General features: G+C 39.7%; 1 protein-coding gene across 1 annotated transcript; it reads right to left on the bottom strand.

The window, feature by feature from the left end:
- Window positions 1–1016: 1016 nt before the first annotated feature.
- On the bottom strand, window positions 1017–15474 carry fam131c (family with sequence similarity 131 member C). Its single transcript, XM_017411249.3, has 6 exons — window positions 15215–15474; window positions 13778–13839; window positions 9509–9593; window positions 4476–4721; window positions 4124–4213; window positions 1017–1691 (listed from the first exon to the last, which is right to left on the bottom strand). Exons 1-6 carry the CDS (start codon window positions 15243–15245, stop codon window positions 1420–1422), a joined length of 786 nt encoding a protein of 261 aa, XP_017266738.1. The 5' UTR covers window positions 15246–15474; the 3' UTR covers window positions 1017–1419.
- Between the last annotated feature and the right edge of the window lie 246 nt (window positions 15475–15720).

Raw genomic sequence — 15720 nt, 5'->3', positions numbered from 1 at the left:
CTTTGATGGAATGCATTTCACTGAATTAGAGCCAGTGTTGTGTTTTCTAAGGTTAGTTGGCTGGGGAGCCATATTGAATCAGGTTCATTTCCAAAGTTAATCAGTTTTAGATGTAAATGCAGTGATTACTTTATGCAGGGTTTATTGAAATTCATCCAGTGGTTCGTGAGATATTTTGGCAACATTCAGACACGAATACACAGGCATGCAGACAGACAGACACAAGCAAAAACAGATTTGTCTGTCTTTGCCTTTCGTCTGTGGGTGATCACCATGATCCTGAAATATAGCATCTTATACTGGTGCAGGTTTTTTATTAAATGCCTTAGAAACCCACTTTAGGAAAGCTGCTGCTGTCTTCAGTATCAAAGAGTTTTAAATTTTAATTACGTATTTTCTTTCTGCTATTATGCATATTTATTTGTATCTTCTTAATGAAAAGCGGCTTTCTTATTTGTTGCACATCTGTCTGGTTTTGCTTTTTTGTGACATGTTTTTTTTTTATCCTTAAGTCGCCACAGATGTTGTTTTTGCAGTGGAGCAATAAATAAAGCCTCATTACGTCTCCATTCTACTGAAGCACTGTGACGATGGAAGAGATCACGCCAGCCACAGAAAAAGCCTTTGTTCCCGAACAACCACCATCTGATCTCAAATAACAAAAGAGAAGATCACAATGTCGTTTTGAGTAAACATCCCCTGAAAGAATCCGATGACGGGTAGCTGTAACACCTCCATTCAGCATCCACCTCGGTATCAAACACGCAGGTACACACGTACAGCTGTGCCCTCCTCCCCTCCCTGTTTGTATATCCTACGCTCGTCTTTTCTCTCCTTCCTCGCACCTGTGGCTCTCAGACAGAAAAGTGTGAATGATGGCTAATCACAGCTCAGACCCAGACAGATAATTGGATGTGCAATTTTTTTTTAACTTTCTCTGGTTCAGTTGAGAAATCTCAAAGGAACACATTTTCAGTTTCCTGGTCTTATCGCCAGCTAATCAAGATAATCTCCTCAACCTGTCCGTGTGAGAGAAAACCCATTCAAAGCACAAACAGACAGCCTTATGCAGCACATAGAATAAAACTGATGCTTTATAACAAGATATTTACACCCGTGTCATTCAACTCTTTACATCTCAGTTCTGTGTTTAGAAAATTAAGATATTTCAGTCAATCTGTAAATTCACAAAAGCATCGGCCTAAACCAAAGAAAAAATACTATTTGGAGTCTTTGTATCTGAGGATGAGGCCTTTAAATCTTTCCAGGAAAAGCTTTTTAAAGAGTTGCTTCTTGAAGTGTCTGTTTTTTTACTTTCAGTATCGATCATTGCTGGTGGTTGAGTCTTAAAGTCTTCTCACAGAGTCTTATTTCATAGAAAGCCATCAGAAATGCTGGCTTTTTTTATTTTCCCCAATCCTAGTTGTAAAAAACATCATCCTCTGACAGTGAGCTGCTGTCTACGTGTCGCACAGCAGCTTCTACAGTGAGTGTGTTTCTGTCCTCAAAGGGATGATCCACGTCCCGCTGAGCATTAGATGTTGGAGAAACTGAGTTGACCGGCAGTGGATGAACCAGGCTGGATCCATAATCGTCACCATAAGTCTGGGTGTGAATGCTGTAGAGTTGCTGAGGAACACCGACGCTTCCTCCGTCAAGGAGGTACTTGGACAGGAAGTGGCTCTGTGCAGCTGAGGAGGGAAAACAGAATCAGACACACCTTTCAAAACTATTTTAATATCTTGATGTACACCCATGGCCAAAGGTTACAAGGATGACGCAGTTATTGGTTTTCACAAAGGTCTGTGCTTCAGCCTCTATAGATCCTTTTGTCAGCTCTTTCTATGATATACTTTTAAGCATTTCATAAGTTTCATTGGCTGTTAAGAATTAAGTTTATGCAAAAAGTCAATCTTTGCAGTGTTTTTCAAGACCTCTGCAATTCACCCTGACATGTTTTTAGTCTGGGCCAAATCCTGACTGATGGCAGCCCCATTCTCACATAATCAGTGTTTGGAGCTTGTCTGAGTTTGTAGGGTTTTGTTTGTCCACCATCATCTTGAGGATTGACCTCAAGTTCTCAACAGGATTTAAGTCTGTGCTATTCCCTGAGCATGGATCCAAATTTCTGAGCCACTTATCACTTTTTTCCTCATGGCACAGTGACCGTAATGCTGGAAAAGGAATTGTTTGTCACTAAATTGTGGAGAAGTTTAGGTATCATTCTTTGTTCATGGTTGAGCCCCCTCCCTTAGAAACATCTCCACACACGAATGGTCTCAGGCTGCTTTCTGGTTGACATGAAACAGGGATGATGGTAGTGTTCACCTTTTCTTTTCTGGACAATATTTCGTCTGGATGCCACAAACAATTGAAAAGGGGATTCATCAGAAAAAAATGACTTTATCCAGTCCTCAGCAGCCCAGTTTTTGTACCTTTTTGCAGAAGATCAGACTGTCCCTGATGTTTTTCTTGGAGAGAAAGGCCTTTTTTGCTACCCTTCTTGACACCATCCTCCAAAAATCTTTGTCTCACTGCACGTTTATGCCAGCTGTCATTCCTGAGCAAGCTCTGCACCGGTGGTTTCCTGATCCTACAGCTGAACCAGCCTTAAGAGACAATCCTGGCATTTGATGGACTTTTTCGCCCTAAAGCATTCTTCACAACAATTGAACCTCTGTTCGTGAAGTTCTTAATGATCTAATAAATGGTTGATTTGACAGCAATATTCTTGCCTTTGAATTCCTTTTTGTGCAAAGCACTGATGACTGCATGTGTTTCCTTGCAGGGAACCACGGTTAACAGAGGAAGAACAATGATTTCCACCCCTCCTATCTAAGACATCATGACAGATTGATCTTCAGCCTCATCCTCTTCAACACTTTCACCTGCATTAATGAGAGAGTCGCTGAAAGGATGTCAGCAGGTTCTTTTGTGTCAGAGCTGAAATGCAGTGAAGACGTTTTTGAGGGGATTAAAATTATTTTCATGGCAAAGAGAGACTTTGCCATCGAGTGCAATTCATCTGATCACTCTTGATAAACTACTAGAGTTATGCAAATTGCCATCATAAAAACTGAGGCTGCAAACTTTATTTGTGTCATTTTCAAAACTCACAGGTGTTAACGACAGATGGGTTTTCTCCAGTTGTTTGAATCAAAGTAATATAAATGCACAAATGCTGCTGGTGTAGATAAAAATGAGGTGTCACAGTTGTGAAACAGCTGCTGCTCAGCATGTTGCAGTTAATCTTAATAACACACGACTATTAATCCCTTCAAACATAACAAACGTAGCCAAGCAGCAAGCAAATTGTTCTGTTTGATAAAACATTCACTGAAAATCTCACAGTTTGAATGTTCATTTACACACATACAGATAAAAGTAAAAGACTGCATCAAAAGAAATTATTTTCATAGATAAATTTAGTTAAAAACAATCTGTATTAAATGCCTATAAATGCATATAAAACAGAAAAAGACATGTAACATGAGAGTAGAGTAAACCACAAATGTCAAAAGAAGCAAAATGTGAAAAAATAAAAATAACTATATTGTGAAATGACATAAAAATCAGAAAACACAAAAGGATTGTTCAAAGCATCTGAAGAAAGCAATGATTTTCAAAAAATACAGTAGAAGTTATTTTAACAAGAATAAACCCAAATTAAACCTGGGTATTTCTTTTGAAAAACCTGAGTAAGTAAACTACAAAATCATGAAAAGTATTTAGTTTTTTAAAAAGTGCTTTAAAAAATAAACAAAAAACATGTTTAAATGCTGCAACAGTTTTAAAGGATACTGGATTAACATTAAAATCAAAGTACAGATGAAACTGGAAAAAGCTCCATATTTTTGAGATCAGTCAAGATAGTTGGTGGCATTTTTTATTTATTACATTTCTAACAATACATTTATTATAAAACAAGAATTGAATCTTTGGTGTGTTTCTTTTCTTTCTGAGATCCTTTAGAGAACAAAAGCCTTCAGATAATTACTTTAAATTGATAAGCCAGACAAAGACCACCTTCTGATTGTCTTTTAATCTTTTGGTTCATTTGTATTCGGTGGCGTTCGCAGGGTTTAGCACTTATTAAAACTAAAAGCTTCACTGACTCACCAACCTTGTAAGCTGGTGGATGGCTGCTCCAAGTTATCGCTCATGGACCAAACATTCATCGTGGCCTCGGCCAGGGCAAACTGCTCTGCTACACCTGAGAAACAAAACACAAACAGGTTTGATATTGCTTTTCTCAAACCCCTGGTGTTTCTCTAGAGGTCCAACCAACATCACAAATTAGGGAAAATCCAATAAGGGCACTAGATTTAAGTCACTGTCCCTGGAAACCCTTAGGTTTATTGATTTTGTAGTCAAAGCTAATCAAACAGAAATAATGGCCGAGGGCTCCGAGCATCACGTCACCTCCACTGACCACAGTTTGTTTCATCTAAATTAAATTCATCCATTTGTCTTACCTGCTGCAAAGCGAGCTTCCTTGAACTCATCCGTCATTTGGGAGTAGAACTGTTCGTCCTCCTGCGGCCCGGTCCCCACCCCCCCCCATCCACCTCCTCCTTTGCTCCAGCCTCCGCTCCAACTGGCGCCACCTCCCCCAGCCTCTCCACATCCACCCCAACCCTTCCACTCAATCAGGTGAGCCACTCTCCCCTGGGCCATCGCCGTTGGCTTGGTGATATGCTCCTTTATTGTGGCCACCAGGCCTAAACAAAGAGAGGCGAAGGGATACATCTTCATACAATTTATTAGATAAAAATCAGGTGGGCTGAAATGAGGGGGATAATTTGATGAGGAGGTAAAGCGGAATGGCTTGATTGCTATTGCTGCCCTCTGAGAGACAAAGGGAAAAACAAAGAGTATGCAGTGATTTGCATGTGTCATATACAGGTAAACTGTGGGTTTGGTGAGAAAAGCACATTTATTTTACACTCTCCAAACTTTATGTGTATCTGTGAAGATTTGACACATTTAACCAGTGTTAAAGACTGCCCTCTTTTGCGTTGTACTGTGCGTGAGTTAGAAACTACAACAACAATGGCACCATTTTTACCGATTTTTAAAAACATGTTGTTAATGTCAACGTTGTCGCCACCTAGTGGCCTGGTTTGGGTATTTCAGCGTTTACCTATCCTGTCTAAATATTCTTTTCTAACGAACAAATATCCATTTAAAAAAATAACTTCAGTAGTGTATTTGAAGTCTCAGAGTCTCTGTGTTCCTGTGTCTCTCCAATAATTTGTTATTCATAACCTGTGGAATCCCTGAACAAAACGACAGAGAAGCCATCATTTTATTTAACCACAGGAGACGAGGGCAGAAAGGTCTCTGCAAATGAAGAGTAAAAGTGAAACTGACAGTATACATTGGTTATTTTTCAGAGAAGAAAATTAAACCTGGGCAAATAATATATATATAGGATAAAGGTTGAAAAGATAAAAGGTCAAAAGAGGAGAAAAATGTCAATAACAGAAAGAGAGGTTCCACTGTGTAATAGACAGGAAAACAACAAAACAAACTAATAAAAAAAAGTGTTTAAAGGAAAGTGCTGGATGTCAGGGTTCTGTGAAACTGAGATAAATATCACAACTATTTTATTTTCCTCTGAGCTCAGTCCACAGAGATTTCTTTCTGTGTTTTGTTGTGCAATGTGGCGCCTACAGCTGTCTCACCCCGCTTTCACACAGCGATGACTCTGTTAGGAGGATCTGTTCTGGCTGATTGTTAAATGTGAGGAAGATCATATCCGCATGGACCGGCTTTCTGTTCAACAGGAAGGGACAATGCATTTGCATCACTATTTGGTATGTTTCAAAAGGAAAAGGAAAGTTCTGAGACACACTTTATACAAGAAAATTAAAGAATCTTTATTTGCTTGATTGGGTCAAAATTTAAATTCGAATTATCTTTTTAAATTTTTACCCAGTTCATCATCTGGTGCTTGTTGGATGATGGCAAACACCTGAACAGGAAGACCATCAGCTCTGATAAGTCAAGTGCAGAATGTGAGGTGAGCTATTAGGAAACAAACTTTAAAGATGAAACTTTATAGCTGAACTTTTATTTAAAATGAAGTCCTTGAAACCCTGAATACTTGAGACAGAGACTGACTGAAATCATTCCTGCAGGAGTGAACTGTCTACACTGAGGCCACAGCTTATAAATGCAGTGCTCTTAAGGTATGAGAGTAAAATTGCGTGTCTTTTACTATTTCATTTTCTTTCTCTTTTGCATGCTGTTATGTAGTTTCTATTCTGCACTTGAGCTGATTGATTTCATGTTCAAGTGTTTATGATAATCAGGTGTTTGCAATCATCCTGCAGTTACTAAAATGGGGAACATACGGTCTGTAACCCAGCCCTGTTACTTTATGTTCAGAGGGCCTGAATGGTTTTATGGCTTTAATAGGCAGCCATCTGATTAAAGGCCTCTATTTAACTTCTAAAGCTAAAGAGAACATGACTGCAGAAGAAAGTGATACTCTAATTTTATTCTATTTTTTGTATTTTATCAGGACTGATCCACTTGGTTAAAATTAGTTTATCCTTTAATAAAATCGGCCTGAAACTCTTCATGGTTGAAAAAACTTTGAATATTTTAAAAAGCAAGATATTTCCTTGTGCTAATTGTTAACTAAAGAATTAATGGAAAAACAAAGACTAGAGCTGAGATGCCAGATCAGTTTTAAAAAGAGAGAGAGAGTTTAAATCATCCAAGGTCAGGTCATGGAGGCAACATATCCAGCAGGGAAACCCAGACATCCCTCTCCTGCTCCTCCTGGGGGATCCCAAGGTGCTCTCAGGCCAGAGAGGATACATAATCCCTCGAGGTCTACCTTGGGGTCTCCACAGATAACAGAGCTCCTCACCTTATCTCTAAAGCTGAGCCCAGCCACCCTACGAAGGAAGTCTGCTTGTATGCAGGATCTCCTCTTTCTGTCATGATCCATACCTCATAACCAGAGCTGAGAGTTGAAATGCAGATGCACCAGTAAATCAAGAAATTTGCTCTTTTTTTTTTTTACCACAACAGACCAAAACAACGTCCTCATTTCTGCAGATGAGGACCTGATGAGATTATCCAGACTCACCCCACACCCAGAGGGAGCGTTTCACCTTTCTCCAGGTGAAAACCATGGCCTCGTGGTTCATTGTTTGGTGGATCATTTGGAAGCTGGCTCTCAGCTTGTCTCATTAATCTACCTTATTAAAATGAGCTTTCCTTTGATGAAGAAAACCTGAAATTCTTCATAGCTCAAAAAGACTTTGAAGATGTTTCTATGTGTTTCTTAAAATTTAATGTGGGGGAGGATATAAGGCTAGAGCTGAAGTGCCAGATCGAGTTTAAATCAGTGGATATGAAATGGCACTTAAAAGAAGATGAAAACTGCAAACAGCTGAAAATGCAGCGATTTCAAACACTTTCCTTCTCTTTATCTCTTTGTACATCCAAAACAGCCGCAGCTGTAATTTAATTCAAACTGTGGTGATCTTGGTAGTGACAACATTGTAAGCAATGTTTAAGCACTTAAATGTTGCAGATAAGTCAGCATGAGAACCAGCTACAAATGTTTTAAAGCCGACATGCCGTATTTCTCCAACTTCAGCCACACACCGAACACAGAAAGATCAGTTCGATGAAAAGCAGCAGCAGAGCCACAGATCAGAGCGGGTTTTCAAATGTCATGCTGGTATTGCAGTCAGAGGTCATTATGGATATCCAAAGACAATTTAATTTCACTAAATCGCCATCAGGCAAGTAATGTTAAGGTCACGATTTGTTAAAACCACCTGACCTGTTATGAGGGCTAATCTGTTTAGGAAAAGTTATTACTAAATGACCAATCAATTAAATACCAGTTGACACACGACCCAAACTGCCTTAAACATATTTATATTCACAGGATGCGACTTTAAATCTTACTGCAGCAACAATCAACCAACAAGACAGATTCTTGTATGAAAGACGCTGCACAGCTACAGCTGATGTTTCTATCATATAAAAATTTGAATTTTTTAAACATTTCTCAATGTGATCTGATTATTATAGCCTCCAACCAGGGGAAAAAAGGGGCAAATATGTTTTTGCTTGTATCTGTGTGTTCATGTCTATCTGCTAGCAAAAAAAAAAATCTCATGAAGCACTGGCCAGAGTTTAGTGAAACTTTCAGAAAGTAATTATTGGTGTCAAGATCCGTGGAGAGCATGAACCCAGAGTGCAGACTCATTTAAAAAAAAACTAATTTATTAAAATAAAAGATAATCAAAAAACAAAAAGCTGACGTGGCAGCAAAAATCCAAAATACAAACACAGCAAAAAGGTGAGGTAAGGCAAGGGAACCAGAAGACAAGAGACATACCAGAGACAATGAATCAAAGGGAAGTAGAGAAAGTGTCCAGGTTTTAAAGCTGAGGATGATTATGGGAAGTGGGCACAGGTGAGTGATTACAATTGCGGGCAGGTGGAGATGGGCGTGGCAGGAAAACAAGAGCTGACTGGGTACAAGTGGAGAAAGACAAGAAACAAGAAACCCAAACAGAAACAAAAGAAAACATAACCCCTGAAAACAAAGCACCAAGGCACAAATCCTAAACAAAAACTTCTGAATTCATGGCAATTGGATGTACACCTGCAAGTGATTAACTCTTGGCATCACCCCATTTCAAGATGTCTGTCACAACTAATCAGTATTAGCAAACACAAACGTGACTAAGCCTTAGTCAAATTCATTGAGCTCAAGTTTGATGTGATAATAGGTGAGCTTTATTTTTAACACATATATTCTCAGATATTGTGCGATTTTGCAATGCTGCATGAGAACAAAAATGGCTGCAACTTCATCTTAAATGTTTCCAGTTCAACAGCCTAACATAAAAAGGAATGAGCGATTATTGTTGGTTTGCAGACACAAGAAGTCTCCAGACTGCTGAGCTAAGTGATGTGGGATTTTTGTCTGAGTAAATATTAAAAGCCTATTAAACACCTCTTCATGGTATTGAATCTGTCAGTGTCGGAGCAGGTGTCAGCATCTCCGCTGTGCGCCTGAATGTATTTGTCTAACTTATTCATGAGGTTTTCATGCTCTTCATAATTACACTGTCAGCCTAATAAAAGAGCTTTCACTTGGGAAAGTTCAGCGGGGCTCAACACATTAACTAAAATAATGAGCCTCCTGCAGAGCGAGGGATGCTGTAAAGATGACGCAGAGTGACACAAAATGAGGGGAAAAGAGAGAGAAAATGAGGATGAGGCGCAAAGATAAAAAGGGCAGGAAGCCAGATATAAAGGTGGAATTTAATGGAGGAAGGATACATGTATGCATGCTGGAGTGTGTGTTTGGGTGTTTGAGAGAAAAAGAAATGAAGGAAAAAGGAAATTTACTCTCCCAACCACCAGTTGACACAAATACAACTTTCACCGTTTTAAATTCATTAAAAAGAAGCATTAATTACTCACGACATGAACAAAACATGTCTGTTTTTGTGTTTCTCACCCATCAAGGAAGATGTAGCCAGCTCTCCGATGTCATAATGGCTGGATTTATCTGCTACGGTGCCGTTGGAGGGATTCTGACCGTCCTGCAGAGCACAAAAACAGAAACCAGAAACCAGAAGGTCATAGTTACTCTTGTGGAGAAGTTAAAAACAAACTTACATTTTGGTTTACTGAAAGTAAAGAAATGTTTCATTTAGAAAAGGAGAGCAGTCATTTTTGTGTTTGTTAGGACAGTTTTGTTTTGAGTTGTCTTTGGTGAGACGCTGAACTCAACTCTGTTCAAAGCTTTGCGAAGGTCCTGTTCATACTTGGCTCTAACATCCATCTTAGGTGATTCGACTGCAAGTGGACAGCTCTGATTGAGGACTTTCACACCTGACAATTAAGTGCATACCCCCAAAGCATTTAGCTGTCGAATGCTAATTACCCGTTCTACATGCAGCCACCTCACACAGTGGGCTGTGATTTTAGCAACATGACTGATGTTCCTGAATATTATTAACATGATTCAAGTCACAGGAGAAGTGGATAAAAGAATGGATGGATGATTCGAGTCACAATCATGTGGAGTTATTCAGTTCACAACTCTTAACCCTCGCAAAGTCCTCGTAACTGAAGAGATGAAGAGAAGCCATTGTAACTTTCGGTCAATTTGACCCAAAGGCCACAGGAGGGTTATGCTTAATTACCTAACCGTCATAATAGGAGAAATTAAGGTTCATACTTAGTGACTTCACAGAGCTCAATATCAGAGCAAAGACTGAAGATTTTAAGCCATAAAACCCACCGCAGTAAAACGATGCATAACATTTCCAGCCATCAGCTGTTTTTCTTTTCACACAGCTTCAGTGTGAATGTAACACTGGTGTTGTGTTTAACCCTCCTGAAGCCCTCAAAAGAGAGAGCCGTAAAGAAGCCCTTGTAACTTCGAGTCATTTTGACCTGAAGGTTATGGGAGGGTTAAGTGTGTGGGCACAACGCTACTTAGACTGTTGTCCTGTGATTGACACGACACATACGGTTTACAGCGACTTCCATGGGTCCAATCACAGCTAAAAACAATCAAGAAACATTAAACTGAGGAGAAAATCACCATACAGCATTCTGGTAATCCTCTTCGATTAATAAAACTTCAACAAACCTGACATTTGTATTAAGAACAAGTCTTAGAAACAGTCCATTAAAACTTTTAGCTGAAAAAAATACCGTATCTTCAGAATATTCCCAAGGACGGCTGTTTGATTGTCTTTGATTAGCTGGCAAATGAAACAGTCTTTTCGTGCTTTATTCATTTCATTTTTACCAAGAGAAGTAATAGTTCTGCTACTTATGTAGGGTCATGTCAGTTCAGTAGGTGGCTCTGGATGGATTGTGTTCAGACTACCAAACATATGCGGGTAAATGTGTCCAGACCGACTCCGAAGTTGGTCTGAATGAAAATGTTTTCAATGTGCACACCTGTACTGTCATTTCTGAATGCAATCTGAACACCCAGGATGGATATTAATGGCAGGTGTGAAAGGGATCTAAACGATTGCATAGACCAGCAATTTGTATATGAATCTGTGTGAAGGGGTTAGAAGAGGTTAAAGTACTGTGAGGGGCAAACAAGGCAAAAAAAGTTCTTTTTAAATGTAATCCATTTACCATTTCAGAGATGGGGAGGATTCTGCACAAAACCAACAGCAAACTATGTAAATTAAATACAAGCATAAAAAGAACCATTTAAATAGATGCTCCTATAGCATTCACGTCTTGTGACTCAACCCACACTTTCCCCACTTTTTATTTTCTTTTATGCAAACTAGTGATAATGAAAAAGAAAACCTGCAGAGATTCTGCAGCATTCACACTCAGTCTGAATCAGGTGCAAACAACAGAAGGTATTCTCAACACCTAGGAAGATGCAGTCAGTATGGAGAGGGGAGCTTTTTGGGTGGATTATTCTCCATTTAGTATTCTTGTGACGATAGCAAAGACTTGTGAGGTTTTTTAAAGAAGTGCAAACAAGATGGGTTTATTTCAGGGCATGGTGCAGAACAAACTGTACACTTTATTTGTTCTCAGATTCGTCAGCATTTAATTAAATTTAATAATAATTTAGGTTAGCATGACACCTCCCACCTCAACCCTTACTTTCAAATCCCTTCTGAATCAAACTCCTCTTGCTTAATTCACGTCCATCAGGTGACACTTTCCTAATAAACGTTAATGAGGTTGTCCATGTTCACCCTGCAAAATGAAAAATTTCTGCCCTGGGGCTTAGGTTGGATTTCCACCACTTTCTTACTGCATGGAGCTAACTCTGCTCTGGTGGCTGTTTTCTGTTTTATTTATTTATTTATTTGGCACTTCCACTGTGTAATTTAAATGTCATCATATTAAAAAGGCCCTCGTTTTTCTAAACTATGTTGGTCTCTACTTTATGCTGTGGGTTAGAAGAAAAAAAACTTCTTTAATTCTTTATAAGCTTAAAGAAACTGACTAAAGGGAAGTAAAAATATTTAAAGTGGCTTGATGATTCTGTAATTCATCAAGCCACACAGTTGAAATTAAAAAGTGCTGCAGTTTCCTCCTTCATACAATGAATTTTAAAATGTAGATAATCCAAAGATGTTCAATATTAACAATATTTTAAAATAATTCTAAATCATACTTTATTTCCTGTAAACTAAGGTTGCATCACCAAGAAGATCTAAAAGACAATATTTGTAATACCAAAAAGCCCCCAAAAGGTTTTTGTCTGGGCTCCCTTCATTCTTGGTCAACATTTTGCAAAGCGCCACAAAGAAACAGTTTTCCTGGACTGGCTGCTTATTGTGAGAACAAATCTTCAAAATTAGACAAGTACATTTCACGAAGTGACAACTTTTCATTTGGGTGCCGCTGCCCAATCTACTGACTCACCAAGGCTTCGAGGCATGAATGAAATGTTTTTGCTTGAGTCACATTTTCAATGTCTAAAATGGAAATTGGATTTTTAAAAAGCTGTGACAATATGTGAAGAAATATGTGAAAAAAAAGAAAAGAAAACTTTTGGCCAGTGCCACATACAGGTCTACTCGACACTGAACGTGTGCATTTTAAAAACTACATTATTGTATATTATTGAGTACAATTTTGTAAATAACATAAAAACTGTGAATCACATCAGCATAAATTCTTGTCTATCACATCAAGGACTTCATGTCGCCAAAATATAATTAAGAATTTATATAAATTAAAAGCCAAGCATTTCTTGAAGGATGCATAGTCCCCAGTCTTTCATACCTGAGTAAAGACAGAGTTTTAGCTGTTTTGGCCAAACCTTGAAAAAAACATTATGTGCAATCTCATGCAATATCACAAGATGGGTTGGAATGACTCTCAGTTACTACTACTACTGGATTTTTAGCTCAATATCTGTAAAACTGACTAAATTATAGCTTTATTTGTGTTTTGTAAGGTCAGTTGGATTTGCCAGCCATCTTGTATTGGGTTGGCTTCAAAGGTTAATCACTTGTAGAGGTACATGAAATTATTATTTTCAGAGAGTTTTATTAAAATTTCTTTGTGGTTCTTCAGATATTTTACTACATGAACACATGAGCAAAAACACGATTGCCCACCATTTTGGCAACGGGTTATAAATATCCGTGACAGGATGAATACTGTTGTGTTGTGTACTTCTAGAAAAACCTGTTTTGTGCTTCCTAGTTAAGCCAAAACCTAAAAACTGTCAGGATCCGAGGAAAGCGTGATGAACCCAGAGCGCAGACTCATTAAAAAAAAATAACTAGTTTATTAAAATAAAAGATAACAAAAGGCTGACGTGGCAGCAAACATCCAAAATACAAACACAACAAAAAGGCGAGGCAAAGCAAGGGAACCAGAAGACAAGAGACAAGAGACATACCAGAGACAATGAACCAACAGGGAAGTGGAGAGAGTGACCAGGTTTTAAAGCTGAGGATTACGGGAAGTGGGCACAGGTGAGTGATTACAATTAGCAACAGGTGAAGATGTGCTTGGTGGGAAGACAAGAGATAAACAGAGGAGAAGTGAATGATGACAGAACACAAAAGACAGAAACAATACAAAGACAAAACATGAAAACAATAACCCAAAAATGCAAAAGAAATCACAAAGAAAAAACAACAAAAACCCAAATCCTGACAAAAAACAAATACATGTTGGTTGGATTTCATTAGTTTAAATGATGCAATAACAACATATGAAAAAAATGCAATAACAATAATACATGACAGCAGTGGAAGCTGCTTCGTACCTTTAAGGAAGATGACTGACCTTCCTCGGCCTGGTGCAGCATCGACAAGGGAAGCTGAAGCTCTGCGGGGAATCACACACACAAACAGCCGTTAGGTTCATGGAGTGTTTGTGGCCAAAGGGTCAAGTGAGGCTCATTTATAATGGATGAGCTGGCAGAGAACTTTCTGAAACCTGTTAGAGTCATTTAACCAAAGCCCCTCTGCGTATTTAGCTTCACATCGGTTTATGCTCGGCCTGTTTGCTTCGTAATTGATGGTGATGAGGTTTGTGTGAATGACAAGAGGAAATGAAGTGGAAGCCAATGCAGTGGAGAGCTGGCATCATTAGGAAGGTCAACACACACACACATTTTCACACTCAAGAAATATAAACACATGCTTGGGGTTTCCCAGGGGAGGTGTCGTCAGGACAATTGGCAGTCGCTATGGAAACGCCACAGCAACAAGAGGCAAGTGATCCCCCTCCATTTACCTATGTCATGGCCACTAAGACACAGATAGATACACACACTGGTGCACGGGGCTTCATCTGATCTCTGGCCTCATCTAGCAGGTCATGAAACCACATCATGATTCCTAAACCAATTTGCTGCCCTTGTGGGTTTCTAACTCTCGCACACACACACACACACACACACACACACTGTTCCCTTATCTGTCTGTCGTCTCGTAGTTGCCTTCTCCCTGCAGCTTGAAAGCCCTGCGCTCAATACGCTCTGCCTCCTTAAAAAAGGGACCCTTGTTGAATAAAAACAGACTTTGTTTTTTACAGAACCTTTTCAGCGCATTGCAAACTCAGACTGAACATAACACACACACACAATGTAAAAACACAAGCAATGATTGTTGTTTGGAGTCACTGCAGAAAGATGGGACAGTCAGGGTTTGACAGCACAGATTTCATCTCCTGTTTGTCCTGGGGGAAAAAACTAACAGCTTCTGAGATGCACTGCATTTTTTTCCATCTTGAGACAAAAAGTCTGACAGAAAATTGCAACTCGAGTCACATCTTCAAATCATGACAAGTTGGGGATGAAGCTGTCACATTTTTAAAGCCACACAATCCTCATCATGACCTTCCTGCTCCTGAATCTTGTTTTTGAAAGCCTTTTTGCACAGAAGAAAACCTGCGAGGGAGCTGCTGAAAGTAAATATGTTTTTAGATTAGTATTTTTACTCACACCTAATTTTCCTCTGATGTCGTCACCACACAAACACACCTGTTGGGCTAAAAATGACCCGTAGATGTTTGTCAGCACCTCAACCACGTCTGCATTCAGCCACAAGACAAAACACATCTCGTGACGTGACTTTTTCAAGCTCTGAACAAACAGCCGTTCCTCAGAACTTCATAACTCTTTGTGGCTGCTGTCAGCTCGTTCTGCAAAGCTTTGCTCGGACGTTTCAAACGCATGCAGGTGGACTCAGACACTGACCTTTGTGACCTCTGCAGAGGCAGGCACCCATGGTCTCAGTGCAGCCAGGCGGTTATCTGTTCACCATGGTGGTCTGAAGATGAAGATGAGGAGAAGCAGGGGGAAGAAGAGAAGCAAGAAGAAAGGAAGAAAAAGGCGGCAGCAGCAGCAGAGGTATCACTCAGCGCAGAGGAGAGTGAAAAATTGAGGCTGCGAGGTGGAGGGTGGTGGGTGGAGGGGGGAGTCTAAACGCAAACAGACTGTAGGCTGATGCACAGGCTGACTTCTCTGTATAGGAGAAGAGAGGTGAGAGAGCGATAAAGTGTGTGTGTGTGTGTGTGGGGGGGGGGGAGAAAGGGAGGAAATCAGGGAGAAAGCATGAATGCCTGTTTGCTGACGACTGTGAATCCCCTCCCCTCTGCAGCTTCTGCTCCCCTCCCGTTGTGTTCTCCCTCTCCGTCTCACTGGATGCTTTCTAACCTTACGGTGTGTTCACGGAGCTGTGCCGGGCATCTTTCAGAGTGTGT

This window comes from Kryptolebias marmoratus, linkage group LG8, assembly GCF_001649575.2.
Source record: "Kryptolebias marmoratus isolate JLee-2015 linkage group LG8, ASM164957v2, whole genome shotgun sequence".
In the NCBI taxonomy this organism is placed as follows: domain Eukaryota; kingdom Metazoa; phylum Chordata; class Actinopteri; order Cyprinodontiformes; family Rivulidae; genus Kryptolebias; species Kryptolebias marmoratus.
Note: the sequence above shows the minus strand (reverse complement) of the source record. Positions and strands in the feature narration are given on the sequence as shown.